The sequence below is a fragment of the Westerdykella ornata genome, assembly GCF_010094085.1.
Source record: "Westerdykella ornata strain CBS 379.55 unplaced genomic scaffold EI97scaffold_40, whole genome shotgun sequence".
NCBI lineage: Eukaryota > Fungi > Ascomycota > Dothideomycetes > Pleosporales > Sporormiaceae > Westerdykella > Westerdykella ornata.
The window spans coordinates 68439-89141 of record NW_022986890.1 but is presented as its reverse complement, the minus strand read 5'-3'; the positions used below and the strand labels follow the sequence as shown (position 1 = coordinate 89141).

Sequence of the window (20703 nt, the reverse complement as noted above, 5' to 3'; positions counted from 1 at the left end):
TGAGTGTCAACATGTGCAGGAATGATGGTTGCACGCAGACTCACCGATTACCTGGACTTGGTGCACTTTGGTGTTCGCCGTTGTACACCATACAGAGTGACTAGTAGGATACTGCCATACATCTAGAGTGTGTTACGTGCAACGTACATGGTGCTGTGTGAGAAGGGAATGTTTACGGTGAGTGATTCTCGGTCTCAAGTCTGTGCAATTCAATGTCCATGTCTCCTCTAAGTATACAATATTATCTCGACGCCTTTACTTGGTTCAGTTAAGGAGGGTCTCAGTTCGCTATAGTGGTCTCGTCTCATTGAGTCATTATAAAATCAAAGGTGGTGCGTTTCAGGAACAATACGGCGTTGTGACTGTCGCTCAAGGCTATGAAAGTCTAGCGTATCTACAGTATTAGGCACATAACTTCTACATGACGCGTACGTAAAATCCAAAACAGCTCCTTCTCCCCTCGTCTTCCATGTCCTTGATTCTCTCACCGTCCGCTCAGTGGTCTAGTGCACACGCATCCGGATAAAACTCAAAAGGTTGGACCGCTGGTAGCTTTAATACGAACGCGTCGGAGACTAGTGGCTTAGTGCGGCTTACATATATTTGTTGGGATCGAAGTTGGAACCTGTCGAGGTAGGCTGGAAGAGAGGGGTTGTTAGGCTTCCACGGTGGAGAAGGGTGTGAATACGCAGTACATAGTAGCCCACTCTCCGCGAATAATCTGGTGGTGGTGGTGGCGCGAAGAAGTGTGGCGTGGGCGGAGCTAACAACCTCTGAACTCAAGCACAAGATTGTGTGCCCCTTGCCCCCGTCACGATTATCACTAATCAGCACCAAAGAAAAAGGCGGGGAATTCCAAAGATATCAATACTGTACGAGTAATAATCGAGCGCATGAGGTGAGATGACTACCGAGCATCCCAGAGAACTGTGTCGACTACGTACACAAGTACCGCAGGCTGCAACGTAGTATTGGCTGGAGCTGGATAGGGGATCGGCGAGAGGGGCATGCGCAAGCAGCCCAACTGTTGAGGCAACCTCAAGGTTCGAGAACGCTGGATTTACTCGGAGCGGGATCGATCGGCAAGGTCGCAGTTGTTGCTGGTCGAGGGGCTGTTTTGCTATTCTTGGTATCCCTTCACGAGAAGCTGGAGTCGGTGGATGGGTATACGTACACAGTACACAGTGGGAGAGGCGCACAGCTGTATGTATTTGCACTTCGTACAAGCTCGACAGCTGTCATCGAGGATATAACCCGGAAGACGATACGCGCACAGTATCTGGACGCGGTGATTGAACTGAGCCATGTAGTAATCATGGGAGGGTGCGAGCTGGGCGGCATGGCATATCTAGCTCGGGTTGCCGAAAGGCCTCCGGGAGGAGATACGGAGCACATACAAGTATGCGGGACTGCAGGCAGTCGGCATGACTGCAGTGCTTTTGATGTGCCTAGCCTGGACACAATAACTTGAGACGCTGCATAAGTATGATGTGTCAAGATTAGGGGAGGGCATGTGATGAGGGCGATGAAAGTCTATCCACACTGGAACAACGAACCATGGAGGATGAAACCTATGCAACTGCTATTATTGCCCTCAAGTCAGCGCTGAAGCACAAGTGGGGCTGGTCGAATAGGTACCTAACACAGTAGACCAAACGACGCAACAAGTCGCATTATTGGACTACACAGTACTGTTGTCGCGTGGGAGGCTAGAGCTCCCACATCTCGGCCACCGACTGACTGGTCAGATGGCGACAAGGCGGAAGTGGCTTTCAGGTAGTCCGTACGTGGCCGCCGTTTAATCGTCGTCGACCGCTCTCTAACACTTCCTAGGACACTCTCTTGAGTGGTATGAATAAGGGGTGAGAATAATGGGCTTGGGGTCATGTCCAGCAGTGTCATGGGAATGGAGAATGTTGGTACACACCGTTCGGCAGAAAGGGGGCTTGTTCGTCTCATCGTTTTCTGACGTCTTTGTTAACAAATAGTTCGTCCAGAAACCTTGATACCTCCCGGTAGATGAATGATCCTCCGTCATGACAAGGGGGTTGGGGAAGGGGAACATGGAGCCGGCTCGGCGCCAGGTACACGCCCTGATTGACTTTGTCGCATCCCCTTTGGCATCTCAACCTGCGAGGGCCTTGACACAGTAGATTTGGCATGGCCGAATAACAACCCTGGGGAATCAAACAGCATAAGAAATCACCACAGGACATAGTACTTTATAAAACATCGTCACAAAGGCCGCCCGGAATAACCCAGCTGACTCGCACGCGGCTCGGAAAAGATTGCAAAAGCACCCCCGCTACCGATAAAGGACTCCAAGTTCCCTTCTGTGGGTGGTGTCTCGTGTGGGCTCTCCTCTTCCAAGGCAAACCCCCTCCCCCAAACCTCGGCGCCCCCCCTTGCCAGCTCCAACAGGAACAGACAAGCGCCCTGACCATCGAGGTTTCTGGCGCCGTTCTGGTGCCACACGCGTCCATGACGACCATGCAGATGGGGTTTTGTTGAATGCCCAGCTTACCGTATGCATGGCCGCATCGATTTGGTGGCACACCTGCACAACCCCCGCCGCCCTGAATCCCGCACTCCCGAACTCGAGGTCCTGTTTACTCCGGACTATGCTTACGGGAGAGAGGAGAGAGATGTGCCACTCCGGTTTCCGCCATCAATCGTGACTAGAGACTAGTCCAGAATTGACGGACAATGTCGAGGCGAGCCAACACATAGTACCTACAGACATCAACTGACGCCTATAGCAGAAGCGCCATCCGAAACGATGAAGAGAGAATGGTGAGTTGTTCGAATAATGGTGTGTCGGCTGAGGCCGAGTCAGGACGTATCAAGGGATGACAGCGCAGCCCACCTGCTGCAACCAAGTCCAAACGGTCCACGTTTTTCGGTGGCCGCCTGCATGCAACATGGACAAACATGGGCGAGACCGTAGACGTCAGGACAACAAGACCGTTAATCATCTGGAGTGGGGAGCTCCGGCTTGCTGATGCACACCTGGCAGTGACCAGGGGCCCTGGACCAGGCAGAGGCGTTTTCGATCGACCATGGCATGACTTGTCGAATGGGGGTGAATGGCGTCCGAGCGGTCCTATGTCTGCTTTGTTATTATTACCACCAGCTCCTCCCTCAGTCCAACGTCAATTCAGCTCTCCCAATTCCCATTCTCTCCGTCCAGTTCCCCCGATTCGAAACGCCTTTCTTCCCTGCGGACAACACCCACGCCGCCAATTCATCATGGCAGACACCACCAAATCCTACTATTCCCTCCCCACACAGGCACCCCAGCAGCACAGATCAGGCAGCCGTCGTCCACCGCTGACCCCATCGACCGTTTCCTCGCCCTGCCTCAGCACACATGCTCCCATTGCAACCCGCAGAGACTCTGGTTCCGGTAGCCCAACCAAGGCCTCAGCCTTGCTCGCAAAGGTCGCTTCCAATCCCTTGTCACCCAGAGGAGAAACCCCGGGAACGAGTCCAATGCCGTCACCCGCTCCCAGAGCCGCCGAGATGCATTCAAGTCCACTGTACACACCGGAAAGGCCAGGCGTCTGGAGGACCGAGAGCGCTCGCTATGTCAGGCAGCACAGACAGCAGGGTATGGCATCCTGGATCTCATTCCCCTGGGCACCGCTGGCTGCTGACAATGGTCCAGATGGCTATGTTAGCTTCCCTGACTTCGAGAAGTTTTGCCAATCCCCTAGTCCTTGCGAAAATCAGCACCGCGAGCATCATGCCGTTAAAACGTGACTGCAGGATCCGTTGGGGAAGTGGTTGAGAAGGGGCTAGCGAAAGGAGGCATTCCTCATCAAGATGAAAGCCCAACCTCGGTGATTTCATGCACCACTACCGCATCTATGCCACACGGCACCGCTCCATTACTGCCCAGCGGACACTGGTCGCCTCAGCATAAGCAGCAACCGCGAAGATGAGCCTCTACTGGACTAGGATCAGACCGTCAAGTGACTTTTGGCACATCGAGGTCGTTGAGCCATCGCAGGAGGGTGGGTCAGAGAGGGTGGTCCAGTCCAGCGCCGGCCGAAGAATGAGGCGCAGCACGTTGCCGGCGAACGCCAAATTTGGTGACATCGCCACCCAGCAGCAGCCTGCTGAAAGCTCAAGATTGCGTGGGACTGTGACGGGTGCATCTTGGAGAGTTTGGAGCGTCGGAGGATGGTAGCGCGGCACCGTGTGGCACTGTTTTCTGTCTTGTAGGAGACGAGATGGGATGATTATGGGGAACGCAATCCGACAGGAGATGGGCGTGGAACCATCTAGCTTTCCCTTTTCCTCTAGTCAGCATAATCATAATAATAATAGTAATCCTCCCATGACTTCTGATGCCTCTTTCACGTGAATATCCCGCATATTGGAATACCTCAAGCAGTCCCCTCACAGGTCTCTACGGGGAGAAGAACATGGAGCGCAACCTGTTGTGGGCGTGCGGCCAAATCTCGGGGAAGCCGCCGGTTCCTTGGCGCACGTGACAATGGGCCCGTGCGTCCACACTCAGCCTAAGCGAATTTGCTCCACGTCCCATCAGCTCGATTTTATTGCAACGACGACCACGACCAAGTCAGCCCTTCCGACAGCGACCCTCCAGCATCTGAGTCGCAATCATGGCTGTCGGCAAGAACAAGCGCCTTTCCAAGGGGAAGAAGGGTCTCAAGAAGAAGACGGACACGTTCGCGAAGAAGGTACCAAAGACCGCCGAGAAAGCATATAGCAATGCTTCAAACGCTCTCTTCAATCATATGGCTAACAATTCTTGCAGGACTGGTACAACATTAAAGCGCCGGGAACCTTCCAGATCCGCGAGTAAGAGACCCCTCCGCTGCGGCGAGCTTCGTCAAATTTCAGATGGAATATCAATCTAACGGATATGTTTCTCCAGCGTCGGCAAGACCCTCGTCAACCGCACCACCGGTCTCAAGAACGCAAACGACGCTCTCAAGGGCCGGATATTCGAGGTCTCGCTCGCCGATCTCCAGAAGGATGAGGACCACGCATTCCGCAAGGTCAAGCTCCGGGTGGACGAGGTCCAGGGCAAGAACTGTCTGACCAACTTCCACGGCCTCGACTTCACCTCCGACAAGCTCCGCTCCCTCGTCCGCAAGTGGCAAACCCTCATCGAGGCCAACGTGGTTGTCAAGACCACCGACGACTACCTCCTCCGCCTCTTCGCCATCGCCTTCACCAAGCGGAGGCCGAACCAGATCAAGAAGACCACCTACGCCGCTTCGTCGCAAATCAGGGCCATCCGCAAGAAGATGACCGAGATCATTACCCGCGAGGCCTCCTCATGCACATTGGCCCAGCTCACCCAGAAGCTCATCCCCGAGGTCATCGGCCGCGAGATTGAGAAGTCCACCCAGGGCATCTACCCTCTCCAGAACGTATGTGGATGAATGGCATAGCAAAGAAGACATGGGCGCTAATGTGGTTCAGGTCCACGTACGTAAGGTTAAGCTTCTCAAGCAGCCGAAGTTCGATCTGGGTGCTCTCCTCGGCCTCCACGGCGAGTCCAGCCAGGATGACTCTGGCCAGAAGGTGAGGGATCATTAAGGATTCGCACGTATTTCGGGATACTGATTGCGCAACTAGGTCGAGCGGGAGTTCAAGGAGCAGGTCCTCGAGAGCGTGTAAACGGTCATGGTTGAGGGGTTTCTCGGTTCTTTCAACTTCTTCGACATGATATGGGCATCCAAAAGGTGTTTATGTTTACGATAATGGATAAGCATAACCCTTACGTCTCCGGTGACTGTGACGGCGTGCATGGGTGCAATGGTCCACATCTCGGTGTACATGTGGCAGCGCGGAAAAGTGCAAAACACGATATCAATGGATAGTCTCTTTACAGCAGCCTCTGCGCCGAAGTGACTTGCAGTTGTTGGATATCCGGGACTACAATGGTAAAACATGAAGTGCTGGGAATTGTCCTCCCTTTGCTGGATGACCTTGTTCCACTGCATTGCATCTCCGCGCCGCAGCCAATGTTTGTTCGTGATCATGTCATCTTCGAGCAGGTGGGGTTATATGTGCGATGCGATTCGCGTTCAACCCCCTATCAAACCTTCCATTTCTGCGCTTGATTAGTCGGCGTCAATTCCCGACGGCAACCCTTACATATTGTGTATGCAGAGCCAACGATGCGTAAAAGACCCTGGAGAGCATATTTTGCGCTGAATGAGCCATATCCGGTTCCGAGACTGATCCGTTCTCAGTTCTGTTGTGCGTGATTGTCTCTGGACCCGACCGGTGGTAGATGCAGTGCATAGTCCGAGATTGCCGGGGGATAGCAATAGGATGCTTGATGATAGGCATTCACGTTTAGCATCGCTGTTGTGGGAGGTTTGCAGAGACCATCGTGCTGCTCACGACCTACTGAGTACATCATGAAAGGTATACTGTAGAATACCTAATTTTTGAGGAGGGTATGTGGTTCTGTCAATATCGGTCATGACATGCTGATCGGAGCGGTATTTTCTGTCGTTGCGATCGCCAACAAGTTAAATAATTCTCGCTGCAGTAAGATCCCTAGGCCGGACGGAGGAGGGACTTCTGTTTGGTGGATTATATGGTACGCCGCAAATGATCGAGGCGATTGATTTCTCGGGTAATAGCCTTGTAAGTATCTTATGTGCATCAGTTATCCCTGTGTACACAGCGCCGTGGATACTACCGTCTCGCTCCCATCGATATGCATATCCGCATCTCTAGACTGGCAGAACACACGTCTTCCACCTCAGCTTTTCATGGCATCAGGCACCCTCATAAACTCCGCAAGTGTTCCACATCCAAGGAGGCTCAGGAGAACTTCCCAGCAGGACCAGCAACGACGACATCTCATACATGATAAACTCCAGAGACGTGGACTTTCCGAGATCCGACTCTCGGTCTAGGTATGTAACTACTGTGGTATTACTTTGTCCAGTACCTAGTCAACGTCTTACACAACACAACAAGTTTCTCTATGTCCAAGGCGGGGAGATTAGGTATGCAGCTTCTAGACTCCATGATCATCCTTGTGTAGACTAATAAGGTCGCACATCGAACTTGGAGCGTTTGTTTAAACTTTACACCGCTACTTTAGCGAGGCCGATGACATGGAGGAGGATCGTCGATGCGAGGGTACACGTGAGTCTCTACAGGTACTCCGTACCACCTCCTGGAAACTCGGAAATACAGGGGTGGGAAATGGGTGCGAAGTAGAATCAGGAGGGCCGGATGACGTGTGCACAACTGGGGTTGGAGTTGGGAAGTTATGGTGACGTTATGTACTCTGGGTTTGCCAAAGGGAAGGGTAACGAGAGGAAGATGGATGTTTGACATGATGACTTGGGTTTTGACTTGCTAATATTCTAATACAAAGCCCAGATTGGATGTGGAGATCCTTGTGTGCTTCCATCTTCCATCATGAAGATGTCGTTTGTTGTACAACTGCGGATAGAGAAAGTCATGGTGGGAAGTTGCTGGGTAGCTCATTCCCATGGCCAATCCTACATTCCCCAACCGAGCTGCTCCTACTCAAAATACTCTTTCAATCTCCAGCATCAAGCCATATATCCCACTGCAGTAGCTGCAGTCGAGGAATTCCCCTACATCCCCCTCCTCTTCCTTTCCAATCCCTCCCTCCGCCTAACCCTCACCCTCACATCCCCCTTCGGAATCATCACGCTCCCCCCATCCACCGCTCCAGGAACCACCCAAACACCCTCTTTCCGCTTCCCACCTTTTCCCTTCCCCCCTTCACCGCTAGCCTCCGCCTGCTTCTCCATGACCTCCTCCCACAACCCCCTCTTCGGCGCCACCCCAATCTCCCACAATTGACACACGCCCGCCACGAACGGGAGCAGCATCGCCGTAACCAGTTCCTCCGAGTCGTCAAAGACGGTCGCGGATAGAGGGACCGGCGCCTGAGAGTGCGCGAACGTGGAGCGCGAGGGGTTCCACTCATCAGGCGAGAGGTACTCTGCTGTGGAAATGTTGATGAGGCGTTGGGAGAGGCCGATGTCAAGGTGTGTGTGAGGCTCGAGCTCGAATGGTGCTCCTCCTCCGGCGCTGGTGCTGCTGGGATCGGTGACGATGATGGGTTTGGTGATTTTGGCCGTGGTGATGGAGGCGTTGTACAGCCGTCGGGATTCGAAGAGGCAGGCCCTGAGGTAGGGAAGCGAGGAGGGGTTGAAGCAAGGTGACAGCGAGGAGAAGGATATTGCCGGGGGAGCGGGGAAGGAGGGATGGATGGAAGGGGGTTGGATGGCTTGTGCCCAGGTGGAGGTCTCGGTGCGGATGGTCTGGAGAGGCGTTGATTGTTCGTCGGAGGAGGATTGGCGGTAGATGTGTAGAAGCGTCCAAAAAGCTAGGGGAACTGCTTTTGACATGATCCTGTGAAGAAGTTCCAAAGTGATGGCCGCGCGTGCTTGCATGGGGAGGTCATGTTGAGAGAAGAGATCGTTCAAAGCCGTGAGCGGCGTCGGCGTATCTGCATCCGTCTCCTCTCCGCTTGCACTTTCGTCGTCTGCAATCTCCCTCTTCGGGGGAGGGGTCGTCAAATCCTTACACAACCGGGACAAATTCTGCAGCAGCCTCTTCTTCGCTAAGCTCGCTCCGGGAAGACCAGGAAGCGGGAAAAACCTGGGAAGTCCCAAGGAGAGTGCGTAGAAATACCGATTCAGGACCGCGAGGTCTGTCGCTAGGAGATCGTAGGATTCCGGGAACTGTGGTCCCGTGATCAAGGGGATGATGACCTTGCAAAGGAACTCATTGGTGAGAGCGAAGAGGTCGCATTCTACTTCTTCGGTACCGTCTGTGAGTTCGACATTCGCCACTCTCTCCCATTGCAATTGGTCCACAAGGGACGAGTTGAACGTGATGAAGTCGGGAAGAGCTTCGGACACACTTCGTAGGAAAGTCGAGGTGAGCTCCGTAAGCTTCACGCCTTTGAAGACTTCAGTTTCGCAGACCTCGGCGATCGCTGAATGGATTTGAAAATATTTGCTCTTCACATTTTGCGGCAAACCAAATGCGTTGTGCATAAGTGTCCATTTAATGAGATCGGCCTCTTCGAGGGATGCAGAAGCACCTAATATCAGATCCAAGAAAGGAGCCGAAAGGACGATGTTGTGCTTCATTCCAGACGGACTATACGCTACAACATTGGTGATGGAAGTCTCTCTCGAAATAGTTAGCGGATAGGACGTTTAAATGGCAGATGAGTATATTACCTAACACTCTTCAACCAAGTCTCGCCTCCGAATACCAGATTACCCCAGTGCCTGAAGCCTGGGATCCAGAATGGTAGGAGTTGTACCCGCCTCTTCCCGTCGATCTTACCAAGCCCACTATTAGACCCTGATATGATCCTCGTAGCAAGCAGTACGGCAATGATGGCAATGAAAACCTGTGGCCAAATATCCGGAGTCTTATAGTCCTCCGGTACGTGTTCAAGGATCTGTTGATCCAGCCGATAATGCCTCAGAGCGAGCAACGCAAAAGGACTGAAGAGGAGAAGGTGGCACAGCGGCAGGAATAGATTCCTTATTATACCATTGGAGGTATGCACGCCCAAGAACAGAGTCTTTGACGATATCATGATCGTTGCTCGATCCGTTTCCCCTGCGTGAAGCCGGAGCTACCAATGTTTCCAGTACTGCAGCTATCGGAAAGGTGTGAACCCCTGGTGTGAATGGTATCCTGGAGATAGCACGCTTGTAGATACCAGCAAGGCACCAGTTCACGAAACCAAGGTCTGAACGGTAAGAGAAAGTCGGATTGTATGCCTAGGAGTGCATGCGCATCTGGGAAACGGATGGCTGTTGTCATTGAACATCTTTGCTGGCTGTGCTGCAGGGCTCGAAGTGTGGCGGTGCAGCGCTGCAGTGATGCTAGTCTTCGTTAAGCATTCCATGTTGGGCGTCAGCCTCATGGAGCGCAAAACAACTCTCCGCTTGCTTGGACTGGGACTGCATTCTATCTCATAGGGAAAATCTAAAGTAGAGATTTTCACGGCTGCGTATAATTGTGCAGCTTGCTGTACCTTCAGTCCTTCTTTGACCGCTGTCACGGGTGCTGGCGAGAGAATTCCATCCTGGGTTAGTGAAGCCCCTTCTTCAACATGGAAAGCGCCCTTTTTGCTGTCTGAAGTTTCCGAATTCCGCATTTCAGAGTCACAGAGCGGGATTGGACATTTAAGATTATCAAGCGCGGAACTGTTTTTTTTCTTATCGCTGAATATATCAGATGCTGACCTCGCTGAGTTTGTAAGGCAACTCAACGATTCATATCCACCGCCCTGAAACTCTACACAACCTAACGAAGAGGAAAAGAGCTAGTTATCGGCCTCGAAGAGGGACACGCTAAACCGAGGAACTGCCAGTCATTGAACTCTCGACGCAATACATATCAACTCCAATTCGAAAACGTTTAATGCGTACACGACACGCCATGGCTTCCCAAGATCAAACACCATCCACGGCCACCGTGCCAAAGCACCTCAACTTCATCACGGGCAACAAGAACAAACTCGCCGAAGTCCAAGCCATCCTCTCGGGCGTCATCGAGCTCCGCTCCCAATCCCTCGACCTCGTCGAGATCCAAGGTACCGTCGAGGAAGTCACGCGCGACAAGTGCCGGCGGGCGGCTGAGGCTGTGAGAAATCCTCTCTTCTCGAGTGAAGTTTTTTTAGAAGGACAAGTAACAGCTAATTCGATACATGGCTTGATAGGTCCAAGGCCCCGTGCTGGTGGAAGATACATGTCTCTGTTTCCGCGCCATGAACGAGCTCCCCGGGCCGTACATGTACGTCTCGTCTCTCCCTTTCTCCCCTCACCCCACCTCCACTCAACGAACGCTAACATGGAAAACTGTAAAAGAAAATGGTTCATGCAATCCCTCGGCCCACACCAGCTGCACAAGCTCCTCGCGGGCTTCGACGACAAATCTGCCACCGCCGTCTGCACGTTCGGCTACAGTGCCGGTCCTGGCGCAGAACCCATCTTGTTCCAGGGACGCACCGAGGGGAGACTGGTGGAGAGCAGGGGGAGTACAGTGTTCGGTCAGTATGATTCGTTTTCACAATTGTCTGCAGTCGAGACCGAATCGAGAAGGAAAGATGAAGTGAAGATGACTGGCCAGAGACTGACATGTTCTGCAACCAGGCTGGGACTCGTGCTTCGAATACGAGGGCAAGACGTACGCCGAGATGGAGAAGAGCGAGAAGAACGCCATCTCGCACCGGGGCAAGGCGCTGGAGAAGCTCAAGACGTGGCTGGCGCAGAAGGTAGACGGCGAGGCCGTATAAGCGGTAGCCGGTGAAGAATAAAACAAAATGCAGATTCCACCATGGTATCAAGATTCCAACAGCCCCATGCACCCGCCTCTTGCAGACAGAACGCCCAAACACCATTCCATGCAGTTCCCCCCCATCGCTCTCTCCGAAGGCTTCTTAACTCTAACTCTCCTCCCCATCTACATCATCCCTATGGTCCTCCCTCCACTGCTCCACCCACCGCTCGACCCTCTCGACATTCTCCTCCAAATCCCGCGTCCCCTCGCTCCTCAGCTCCACCACCACCTCCTCTCTGTAAGCCTCCCTCGCCTCGTCGAGCAACACCTGCATAATCTCGGCATCCATATTCTCCTCCAGTTTTTTCCCCGTGTAGCCCCTCGCCGTCAGCCGGTCGTACAGCATGGTGGAGTCGCACCGCAGCACGATGACGAGGTCGATCCAGCGCTCGGGGAAGAGATCGCAGGCGTGCCAGTCGAGTATGTAGCCGCCCGTCGTGTGCAGCGGGAGCGCTTCGAGGTAGTCGAGCAGCTGGCCATCATCATTAGTCCATCAATCTTTTGATATAGCACCTTTCATTCTTCTTTTTCCCCTTCCCGCCACTCCTCCTCCAAGGATGATCGCATACGAGAAAAGAGAGAAACACACCTTATCCTCATCCACGAACCAGCTCCCCGTCTCCTCGTCCCGCCCCTCGTGGAAGCCCTCATCCTTGACAATCTGGTTCACCGACAGGTGCGTGAAGCCCAGGTTCCGCGCCAGCTCCTCGGCATGCGTCGTCTTGCCCACTCCCGGCGTCCCCGTGATGACGATGTTGGGGTTCTTGCGGCCCATTTCTCCGTGTGCTTATTATGGATATTTGAGGAGACTGCTTGGTCCGCTAGACTGCCCGTCTGTGTCGGAAACTATCGGGTCTATGTTCAAGCTCTCGCACCTCGCTCTTGACCAAGAATGTGGAGTAGATCGTCCACAGCAGGAAGATTCCTGGGCAAAGATGTCGAGAGTAAATACTCCACAAAGCCCAATATTCCCTTAAAGAAAGAACGAATCGAAACGAAAAGTCGTTGTTGGGCGCATACCTAGGTAGCTAGCTACATACTCTTCCTCTGGACGTCCAAAAATTTCCCAGAGCCTTCCGAGGATTCCCCGACCCCGCCATCCATGCCTCTCCAGAGACAGTCATTAGACGCCGTTGGCGCTTCCGCAAGGTCTTCCAGATTTGGACCATCTCCACAATAGTATACTAATAAAATAAGATAGTGAAGGAGACCAATGGCTACCAGGTCGAAGGCCCACGGCCATATGTAGCACACCCATAGTTCGAGAGTCCATGAATCCGCACGTCAAGGGCACCCATTACAAGCGGTCTAACTATACTCGATACATGAGGCTCAATCAATCGCAATGAAGTCTTATTCTAACCCAGCAGCCGCCACGCTCCCAAACTTTTATCAGGGGTAAAAGGAGTGAATAGCTACGTTCAGATACTAACTCTGCAGATGCACCCCCCGTACTGAACCCATGAAAGCACATGACCCACCCATCACGTAGAAAGCAGGAACACACAGAGAACCCTTTCCTTTTACGCCAATCCGTCTTAATCCCGTGGCTCAGAGACTACGCGCGTGCTGTGGTGTAACGGATCGGGCTGGAGTATGCTCAAACAGTCGGCGAAGTAAAATCTGGCTTCATGCGTACTTGACTAGTCAAGGCGTCCGAATAGTGAGTCGTGCAATGGTACGCCAGTCGGAAACGTCAACAAGACTCCGTGGTGAGACGGAGAAGTGAGGAACGTGATGATTAGAGGAAAAACGCCAGGTCGAGAAAGTACCTGATAGCCTTGAAGCCACCGAATACATCTTGATGTCGGCATCTAGACGACAGGGCACTCCCATTCCGCGCTAATGACCGGAGACGCCTCCATCAGAGGGAGCGCGCTCAGCTCTGCTTGCACTCCGCAGTCTCCTGCTTCGGCTTGGAACCGTCGTTCTGTCATGCGTTAGTTGCCTTTCCTTAGATAGAACCTCTGCAGAAGCTTACGTCTTCGTCTGAGTCATCCTCGTCATCGTCGCGATCATCGCTGAGTTCGTCCTCCTCCTCCTCATCGTCCTCGTCCTCGAAATCGCCCTCCTCAAAGTCGTCAATATTCTCAAACTGAAGAGCCTCGCCGGTGAACCAATCGATGGCTCGGGGGATGATCTTCTCCTTGATGTCCTCACCGAGCTGGTAGTCGAGCTCAAGGCGATCCTCAATCTCGGGATCAGCATCCTCGTCGTCCTCCGTGGGGGGCTTGGGCGGGTCGAAGAAGTTGAAGAAGGACTCAACAGGGACCGTCTTTTTGACGACACGGGTCTGCTTGGTGGCTGGAACGCGTTAGCTTGCTGGCACATGCGACGGATGAGAAATACATACTCTTGTTGCGCTGCTTCTTGCTCTCGATCTTGACGGTCAGGTCCTTGCTGGGCTTCCAGTTGATCTTCTCACCCTCGGCGTGGTCATAGATGAAGTCGCCGCCGTAGCCGTTCTCCTCCTGGTAGTAGTACGTCTTGCTCAGAGTCTTGTTCTCAAAGTACTCGTTCTCCTCAAACTCGAAGATGAGGCGGAATCCAGGTCTGTCGAGATACTCCATGCGGATATCGGTCAGGTGCTTCAGGGCGCCCTCGTCTCGGTCGGTGATCATCTCGGCAACAGAGGGGTGGTTCTTCATGGCGCTCAACCAGAACTCGGGAATGCCCTTGATATCGGCGCCCTCGTCCTTGTTGACTTCCTGCTCGGCGCTCTGCTCCTCCTCCTCCTCCTCTTCATCCTTCTGCTCACCCACCTTGACCTGCTCTTCGGTGGGCTCGGTAGCTCCGTTGACAATCTTGGCACGCGTCTCATAGAGGGGAGAGAACTTGGCGAAGTACTTCTTCTCCAGCTGCAGAACCTCTTCCTGGAACTCGGCTTCGAGCTTGGAGTGCTCCTTCTGGATACCCTTCAGGCCGGCAACGCGACGGCGGACGGAGGCGGGCAGCGATTCGATGTATCCGCTCGAGCGGCCAACCAGGCTTCCTAGTTTGGCCTGCATCATGGAAACCAGGGCGGGATTTGCTGCGAAGAGAGCAGCAGCGTCCATTTCCTCTGTTCGCCAGCGAAGGCGGGTTAGCGGTCGGTCGTCGGATGGCATAGGCTAGGGAGGCGGGGCACTGGGTGGCAGAGGCGAAACTGTTCCGACGACTTACCCTCCTTGATGCTGGTCACACCGGGCTGCTGTGCACGCGATGATATGGGAGCGGCATTTGCGGGCGTGTTCTGCGGCGTACTGTATATAGGCGTTTGTAGTCAGTGGCGTTGAAAAGGAGCCATGGCATGGATGTACATGAGGAGCAGGGCAGAAAAACAGAGCGGGGAAGCAGGGGCGAGACTTACGGAGCCGTGATGTTGTCGAGCTTCTTGTTGCGAATAGGCTCGGACATGGTGTCGAATGTGTAGAGCTGCGGGAATGGGGGGAATTAGGGGACGGGGTGGGAGTGGGCGGAGAGGTTGAGGAGGGAGAGAGAAGGAGAGTGTCTGGAAGAATTATTCGGCGGGTGAGAAGAAGAAGGCGCGCTAGGTCGCCCCTCCCCTTCCCAGAAAGACGTAACCAGATGGGGATTAGCGCGATTGGAGCTGATGTAAACACCTGGGCACCTTGGACGGGTCCATCGGAGGAGGGGCAAAAGGCCCTCAACCTTGGAACTATCGGATACATATCCAACTACCAACTTGCCAGCACGGCGACCCCCGAGAAGGGCGCGAGACTCCAAGTTAAGCGTACCATTTTTTCCCTTTGGCCGGTGTGGGGAAAGAGCATCGACTGGCGACGTGACGGGCTTACTTGGGTTAGGTAGGGTTGCGGTGTATTCCTTATGGCGCTTGGCGGGGGCTCGGAAAAGCAGTTGAAGAGTCATTAATAAGCGTCAAACTGTGAATATTCATCCTTAGACATATATTCTGTTAGGAATCTGTTAATGACCTGTTAGCAGCTAGTCCTGCAGGATTCTAGTAATTGCTTAATTCCGTTAGATCGTAACATCTATCAGGTAAGGAAAGCGCATAAACAGACAGTTACCCGCAACTTCTATCCCTACAAGAAGAACCTCGCAGCAGGCACCATATCTAGTCAGATTTCATCAACGCTAGATTTTTATTAGGATTCAACGCCTATCTAACTTCTATCTGCCTGAGCTACAGGCCTGTAGCTGGAGAGGTGCTCTTGGCAGGCTTCGGATGCTCTTTGGATGCCCTCTCACGCGTTACGCCTCAGCGCCTAAAGGCTGCAACCTGCATAGAAAGGTGCAGCAGCGTTACAATCTATATACAGGCGCCTGCCTGCCTACCTGCCTTCCTGCTTGCAGTCTAGATGCTGGCGTAGATAGATAGGTAGGCAGCCTAAAGGAGGTGTTAAAACTAGAGGTGTTAAAACAGGAGGAAGGAGCGTGCCTGCCTCCCCCCTACGCTAAGGAGCTATCTAACGTTAATCACGGTTAATGGAAGTCGAAATCTGATGAAATTACGTGCCTGATGGAATCAGGTTAGACAGGTTATCCAGGCTAACTACATCAGGCGCGTAATGTCATCTAAGGTAGGATTTTATCTGTTTCTGACTGCTACCAAGTCAACTAATCGAATTCTAATTACATCAAAGGGCGGATGACTCATCGATCATACATTCACTGGCCATCCGACCCCCCGCCAAGCGCCATAAGGTTGTCATCCACTTTCTCTAGCCTCCCGCCCTTCTCCTTACCGCTCTTTTGTGTGCTCCTGAACAGCGACGACACGTGCAGCCACCGGCTTCGCGACACGACACTGCGGCTCTGCGTGCCACGACTGTACAGACACATCACCACACGGTGCGCCAGCTCATGTTCGCCGAGGCGATTGAGGATTTGAGATGCACATGGACACGAAAAGGATTCAGTACGGTGCTAGACGACCGACGGTACATGCACGTGTGCCCTCTTCACCATCTAGTCCCCATCTCCGTACTCCTGGTATCTTTGAAGGGAAATGCACAATGCCAAATTTCGCCCAACCTTCCATCAACCGGAATCAGCAGCGATGAAACCGAAAGCAGAAAACAGCAAAAGGAAAGGCCAGCGTGACCGCCGATTTCAAACCCAAGCAAGAACCACACGCATCTAAGTCTTGCCGCAATACTTGTATTACTTGTATTCCTGGGCCGCTCCGACACCGTCGTCTATCCCTCACTCTGAAGACGCTTCAGCTTCCTGGTCGAGAATGCCGCCACGGCTGCCGACAGTGCTCCGATGAACAGGCAGACGGCGATGGCGTTCGGTCCCTCTGCCGCATGTTGCTTGAGCTCTTCCGGGCCCGCTTCTTTCGCAAGCTCCGGGCTCTTGCCTGGTTCCAGAAGGGAGAAGACTGCCCAGGAGATGAACGTCCCTACGAACTGAGGCAATGTCGTGTAGAGGTTCATGATTCCCAAGTACGCCCCAGAGCTGGCACCGGTGGAGCCGTGCGACTCATCGGGGCCGTGGTTGAGGTGGAGTTGCACAGGCGATTCCAGTTCGATCGAATTGCGCGTCATGTGTCCGTATGGGCGATGATTGTGTTGGGATAGGCGATTGATCTCGACGCCCAGGAACGTGAACGGCGCCCAACAGCTTATTGCCCAGGAACTATCCAGATTTAGTTTCTGACAGAGCCGATGATGATCATGTAGTATCAGACTTACATCCCGCACAGAGCCACTATGATTGTAGCTCCCCTCAGTGACTGCACAAAAGGAGCCATGATCATAGACCCCGCGAAAATACAATGAGACGCCGTCCAAGTCGTGAGCAGCGAGGGCTTATACTTCTCCATCTCAAACACGAAAGATGCAATGCTGGCTGGCGGGCGTGGAGTGAAGTCCGGTACCTCGTCCTCGGGACTCTTGACGAACCACGGAAGGATGACAGACATGAGAAAGGTGATGATCGAAAATGCAATGAGCGCCGTGCTGCCTATGCGGCCCACTTGGCCGGTTATGTCCTCGGATGCCTTCGCGTCTACCGGGGCATCGTAGCGAAGGTAAATTTCGCCCACCCAAGTGGTGCTGTAGAACAGAAATGGGAACCATCCTAGCAGAAACATCAGCCACGATACGTCCAAATGCTAGAGGTGTGCTCACCGATCCATGCCCAGAACTGGACGTGGCAGATCGCCGCAATGCCTCTGGGCAAGTTCATTGCGTTGTGGGCAATGGTGGACAGTACCTCCATCGCCCCAATCTGACCCTCGTCCTCTTTTCCATCACTGACCAGGACTCTCTCGGTAACCGCATAGGACGTGAGCCCCACCGTGACACAGAGCGTGATAGCCGCCACGGCGGTCAGTTGCTTGAACTGGGTGTCTCCCAGCATGGGACCGAAGATGGCACCAAGGTCCACAGCACCCGCAGCGTATCCCACCAAAGACCCAACAGCGACCATCCTGCTGGCCCAGCTGCTTCCCAGTTGTTGCTTGGAGATGGGAAGGGTATCCACTATCAACCCCCTACAGCTCCCCTGCACAGCGTTGATGGCGAAATCGATTCCATAGATACTCAACACGGCCACGACAATTGTCGCTTGCCTGACCGCCTCTTTCTCCTTGAGGAAGAACCGCACAAACTCCTTTGTCCAGCCCAGCAGCAGCAGAAACATGGAGACCAGCACCGTTCCGCCCAACATGAAGGGTCTCCGACGCCCCCACCGACTCTTCGACCGGTCCGCTATCACACCGACAATGGGCTGCATGATCAGTCCGGACAGCGGACCCGCGATCCACACGAGCGAGATCTTCGACTTGGTGAGCCCGAGCTCAAGCAGGTACGGCGTGCAATAGGTCATCTCAACATTCCAAGTGAACCTAGAAAGGGAGCACCGTCAGGGACCACGAGCAACGAGGCGCGGGAATGGATGGGGGTCAGCAAGCGCATACTGCAGTCCGATAAGGGATGCTGTGAGCAGAGCCATTCGCATCGACTCCGAGGAGCCCTTGATTGAGGGTGTACCCGTCCATTGTGCGGGATTTGGCATCCTCCGCCCTATCGTCGAGTAGTTGACAGCTGTCGCGTGTGGGAGTTGGGTTGGGATGAACTGCTGCTACCCCGAAACGTGGCGATGCGGCCTATGGCAGGTGCATTGGGCGGTGCTTCTTGCCGAGGGGTGTGATATGGCAGAGGCGATAGGGGATACTGTGTAGATGGGCGTTGAGGGGAATTCTGTTACATGTCCGGAGTGCTGAGTATGGATTTGTCTGCGGAGATGATGATCAGATATGCTGGGCAGAGATGTGACGCTGCTTGCGAATAATCCAATTTTAGCGCGAGCGGCAGCACGGGCCATTGCCAATGGCGCTGATGCATGGGAGGTGCATGTGAAAGGAGAACAAGTACGCCAAGAGCACGTCTTGTCCGTTTTTATGTGTACCTAGGTAGTATGTCTATCTCGATCTCTGAATACAATGAGTTGGTGGGTATGTTTGTTTGGTGTTGAGTTCACCTCGTTCCACATTACCCGTCATGAAGGGCACCGGTCCAAAGAAGGCCTAGATATTAGGTGTACGCGTCTGCTACCGAAAAGGTACAGAATAGTCTCCACCCTATCTCTCTGGGCGCCGGGAATTTCATAAGACCGGCTCAGTGCCAAGAGTTTTCCGACGAACAGAAACGCTTTCCCTTGATATATTATGTAAGCCTTAGGTAAACTGCTCTGAATATGAGACCATAAAAGCCCGCTGAGTAAAAGCAACGACGCTTTGGGTATCATGCATGCATGCTATGAGAGGGAAAGAGAAAGTGTCCATGGCCGGATGTCACGCAGGGGAACAGTTAGTCCTTTTCCCCTATGCCAAACTCCTCCTGTACTTCCACAATCCTGACACCCCGTTGATCGGCTATCAAGCCCATCAAGCCCTGTCCTACATCCTTGATCTCGTTGTACTCGTGAAGCAGCTTGATGTGCTTCTTGACGACCTGGTTCGCAGCAGTCATGACATCCGCATCAGTAGGCCCAGAGTCCAAAGGGGCTGATGCAGTTGACGAAGTGTCGTTATCATTGTTCTCAACGATGATTTCCTGTATGCTGGGGATCGCGGCAAGGGCGGCAATGAGGGCGCTTCTCTGAGCTTTCAGCTCTGCGACTGTGACCTCTTGGGATGTCTTTGCGGGGCCTTTGACAGAACTGGGAAGTATACGACCAGGCGTGGTTGATGATTTTAATGTTTCCTGTGGAGGTTGGATGGGCTGATGCGCATGGTCACCTTCCTGAGAGACTGTGGGCTGTGGAACGTTTGACACACCCGCGGTGGACTCCCTTGGAGGAAGCGCGGAAGGGTCTGGCGAGATGGTGATGCTTATTTCCATGGCACCCGCCGACGTATTCGTTAGGGAAACATTAGGAGCAGAAGGCGGTTCGGTAGAAGCAATTCCGGTCGTAGCGGTAGTCCCTGTCAAGGGCCCTTTGGTGGGAACCGGCTCACCCGGAAGTGAATGTTCAGTGCCCTGGTGTTTACTCATGGACTCTGGCTCATTGAGTCCCTGTTGCAGTCGAGACATATCCTCCTTTTCCTGCCCGTCATTAATGACGGGTTGCTCCTCTGTTTCGACCTTCAAAACCTTCTCACTGGCAGCAGAAGCAACATGCGGACATCCACTATCATGATGATCCTCTGGCTGTTTGGCGTGCAGAAGTGCATTGCCTTGCCAATCGACTTCAGCAGTTTGGGCTGAATTCGGCGGCTGACAAGCGACGAGGGGCTCCACTGTCACCGAAGTCTGCTCAATGTCTTGGACGTTCTGGGCTTCTTCTTTCGCACCTCCAGTTGGTGGCCTCGGTCCTTCTTCAACATCATGTTCCGGAGTAGCAACTTGATGACCGCTTGAGACAATCTCTTCGACCGGCGTGCACTCGTTGGAAGATTTGACTGCCGCTTCCACTTTTGATGCACTTTGCACTGGAGCTTGGATATTCGGTCTGGGCTCTGTTGTCTTGCTGTGCTGGCTGCGGTTAATTTCCTGAGCGTCAGTGGGATCATTCGTCTCCACAGTATCCAGCACCTGTGAGGGGATATTCTGATTCTGGTTGGCGAATACGCCTTCATCTGTTGATGCTGGTATTCCCGGACGGGCGGCCGGTGGAGGTGATGCTTGAGAAGGAGGCCACTGAACATTGGATCTTGCCTCAATGGGAGACGACGAGAAGGGCTCGTCCTCGGAGTCTGGCACCTCAGCAACCCGGCGTGTGAAAGCCATACTGGGCTCCCATCACCACCGCGAGCGCAAGTTGTCGAGGACGATGTTCGTGTGTGTCTGTGGTGTTTGAGGCAGGAACCCCGGCCAGCCGCGCCATCCATGGTCCGTCATCTCGGCACGGCTTGGCCTTATTCGTTCCACATTC

General features: G+C 53.5%; 8 protein-coding genes across 8 annotated transcripts; 3 read left to right on the top strand and 5 right to left on the bottom strand.

The window, feature by feature from the left end:
• Window positions 1–3249: 3249 nt before the first annotated feature.
• On the top strand, window positions 3250–3762 carry EI97DRAFT_462085 (uncharacterized protein; the record flags this gene model as incomplete). The annotated part of the gene is made up of 2 exons (XM_033801247.1): window positions 3250–3610; window positions 3668–3762. 2 exons carry the CDS (start codon window positions 3250–3252, stop codon window positions 3760–3762), a joined length of 456 nt encoding a protein of 151 aa, XP_033649840.1.
• An 869-nt stretch (window positions 3763–4631) lies between these two features.
• On the top strand, window positions 4632–5658 carry EI97DRAFT_462084 (ribosomal protein S3Ae; the record flags this gene model as incomplete). The annotated part of the gene is made up of 5 exons (XM_033801246.1): window positions 4632–4709; window positions 4787–4830; window positions 4907–5408; window positions 5461–5562; window positions 5617–5658. 5 exons carry the CDS (start codon window positions 4632–4634, stop codon window positions 5656–5658), a joined length of 768 nt encoding a protein of 255 aa, XP_033649839.1.
• A 1673-nt stretch (window positions 5659–7331) lies between these two features.
• EI97DRAFT_406550 (uncharacterized protein) lies at window positions 7332–9818 on the bottom strand. The gene is made up of 2 exons (XM_033796593.1): window positions 9237–9818; window positions 7332–9186 (listed from the first exon to the last, which is right to left on the bottom strand). Exons 1-2 carry the CDS (start codon window positions 9602–9604, stop codon window positions 7611–7613), a joined length of 1944 nt encoding a protein of 647 aa, XP_033649838.1. The 5' UTR covers window positions 9605–9818; the 3' UTR covers window positions 7332–7610.
• Window positions 9819–10152: 334 nt separating this feature from the next.
• EI97DRAFT_470519 (Ham1-like protein) lies at window positions 10153–11311 on the top strand (the record flags this gene model as incomplete). Its single annotated transcript, XM_033801773.1, has 4 exons — window positions 10153–10659; window positions 10736–10809; window positions 10884–11065; window positions 11169–11311. The coding sequence occupies exons 1-4, from the start codon at window positions 10438–10440 to the stop codon at window positions 11309–11311; spliced, it is 621 nt and encodes a 206-aa protein (XP_033649837.1). The 5' UTR covers window positions 10153–10437.
• Window positions 11312–11393: 82 nt separating this feature from the next.
• On the bottom strand, window positions 11394–12389 carry EI97DRAFT_229748 (P-loop containing nucleoside triphosphate hydrolase protein). The gene is made up of 2 exons (XM_033793944.1): window positions 11945–12389; window positions 11394–11827 (listed from the first exon to the last, which is right to left on the bottom strand). Exons 1-2 carry the CDS (start codon window positions 12128–12130, stop codon window positions 11462–11464), a joined length of 552 nt encoding a protein of 183 aa, XP_033649836.1. The 5' UTR covers window positions 12131–12389; the 3' UTR covers window positions 11394–11461.
• An 845-nt stretch (window positions 12390–13234) lies between these two features.
• EI97DRAFT_445882 (NAP-domain-containing protein) lies at window positions 13235–14751 on the bottom strand (the record flags this gene model as incomplete). Its single annotated transcript, XM_033799995.1, has 5 exons — window positions 13235–13285; window positions 13337–13659; window positions 13709–14386; window positions 14518–14597; window positions 14705–14751. The coding sequence occupies 5 exons, from the start codon at window positions 14749–14751 to the stop codon at window positions 13235–13237; spliced, it is 1179 nt and encodes a 392-aa protein (XP_033649835.1).
• A 1766-nt stretch (window positions 14752–16517) lies between these two features.
• On the bottom strand, window positions 16518–18153 carry EI97DRAFT_462079 (uncharacterized protein; the record flags this gene model as incomplete). The annotated part of the gene is made up of 3 exons (XM_033801245.1): window positions 16518–16959; window positions 17016–17403; window positions 17454–18153. 3 exons carry the CDS (start codon window positions 18151–18153, stop codon window positions 16518–16520), a joined length of 1530 nt encoding a protein of 509 aa, XP_033649834.1.
• Window positions 18154–18943: 790 nt separating this feature from the next.
• EI97DRAFT_229415 (uncharacterized protein) lies at window positions 18944–20678 on the bottom strand. Its single transcript, XM_033793940.1, has one exon. It carries the CDS (start codon window positions 20556–20558, stop codon window positions 19137–19139), a length of 1422 nt encoding a protein of 473 aa, XP_033649833.1. The 5' UTR covers window positions 20559–20678; the 3' UTR covers window positions 18944–19136.
• Window positions 20679–20703: the final 25 nt, after the last annotated feature.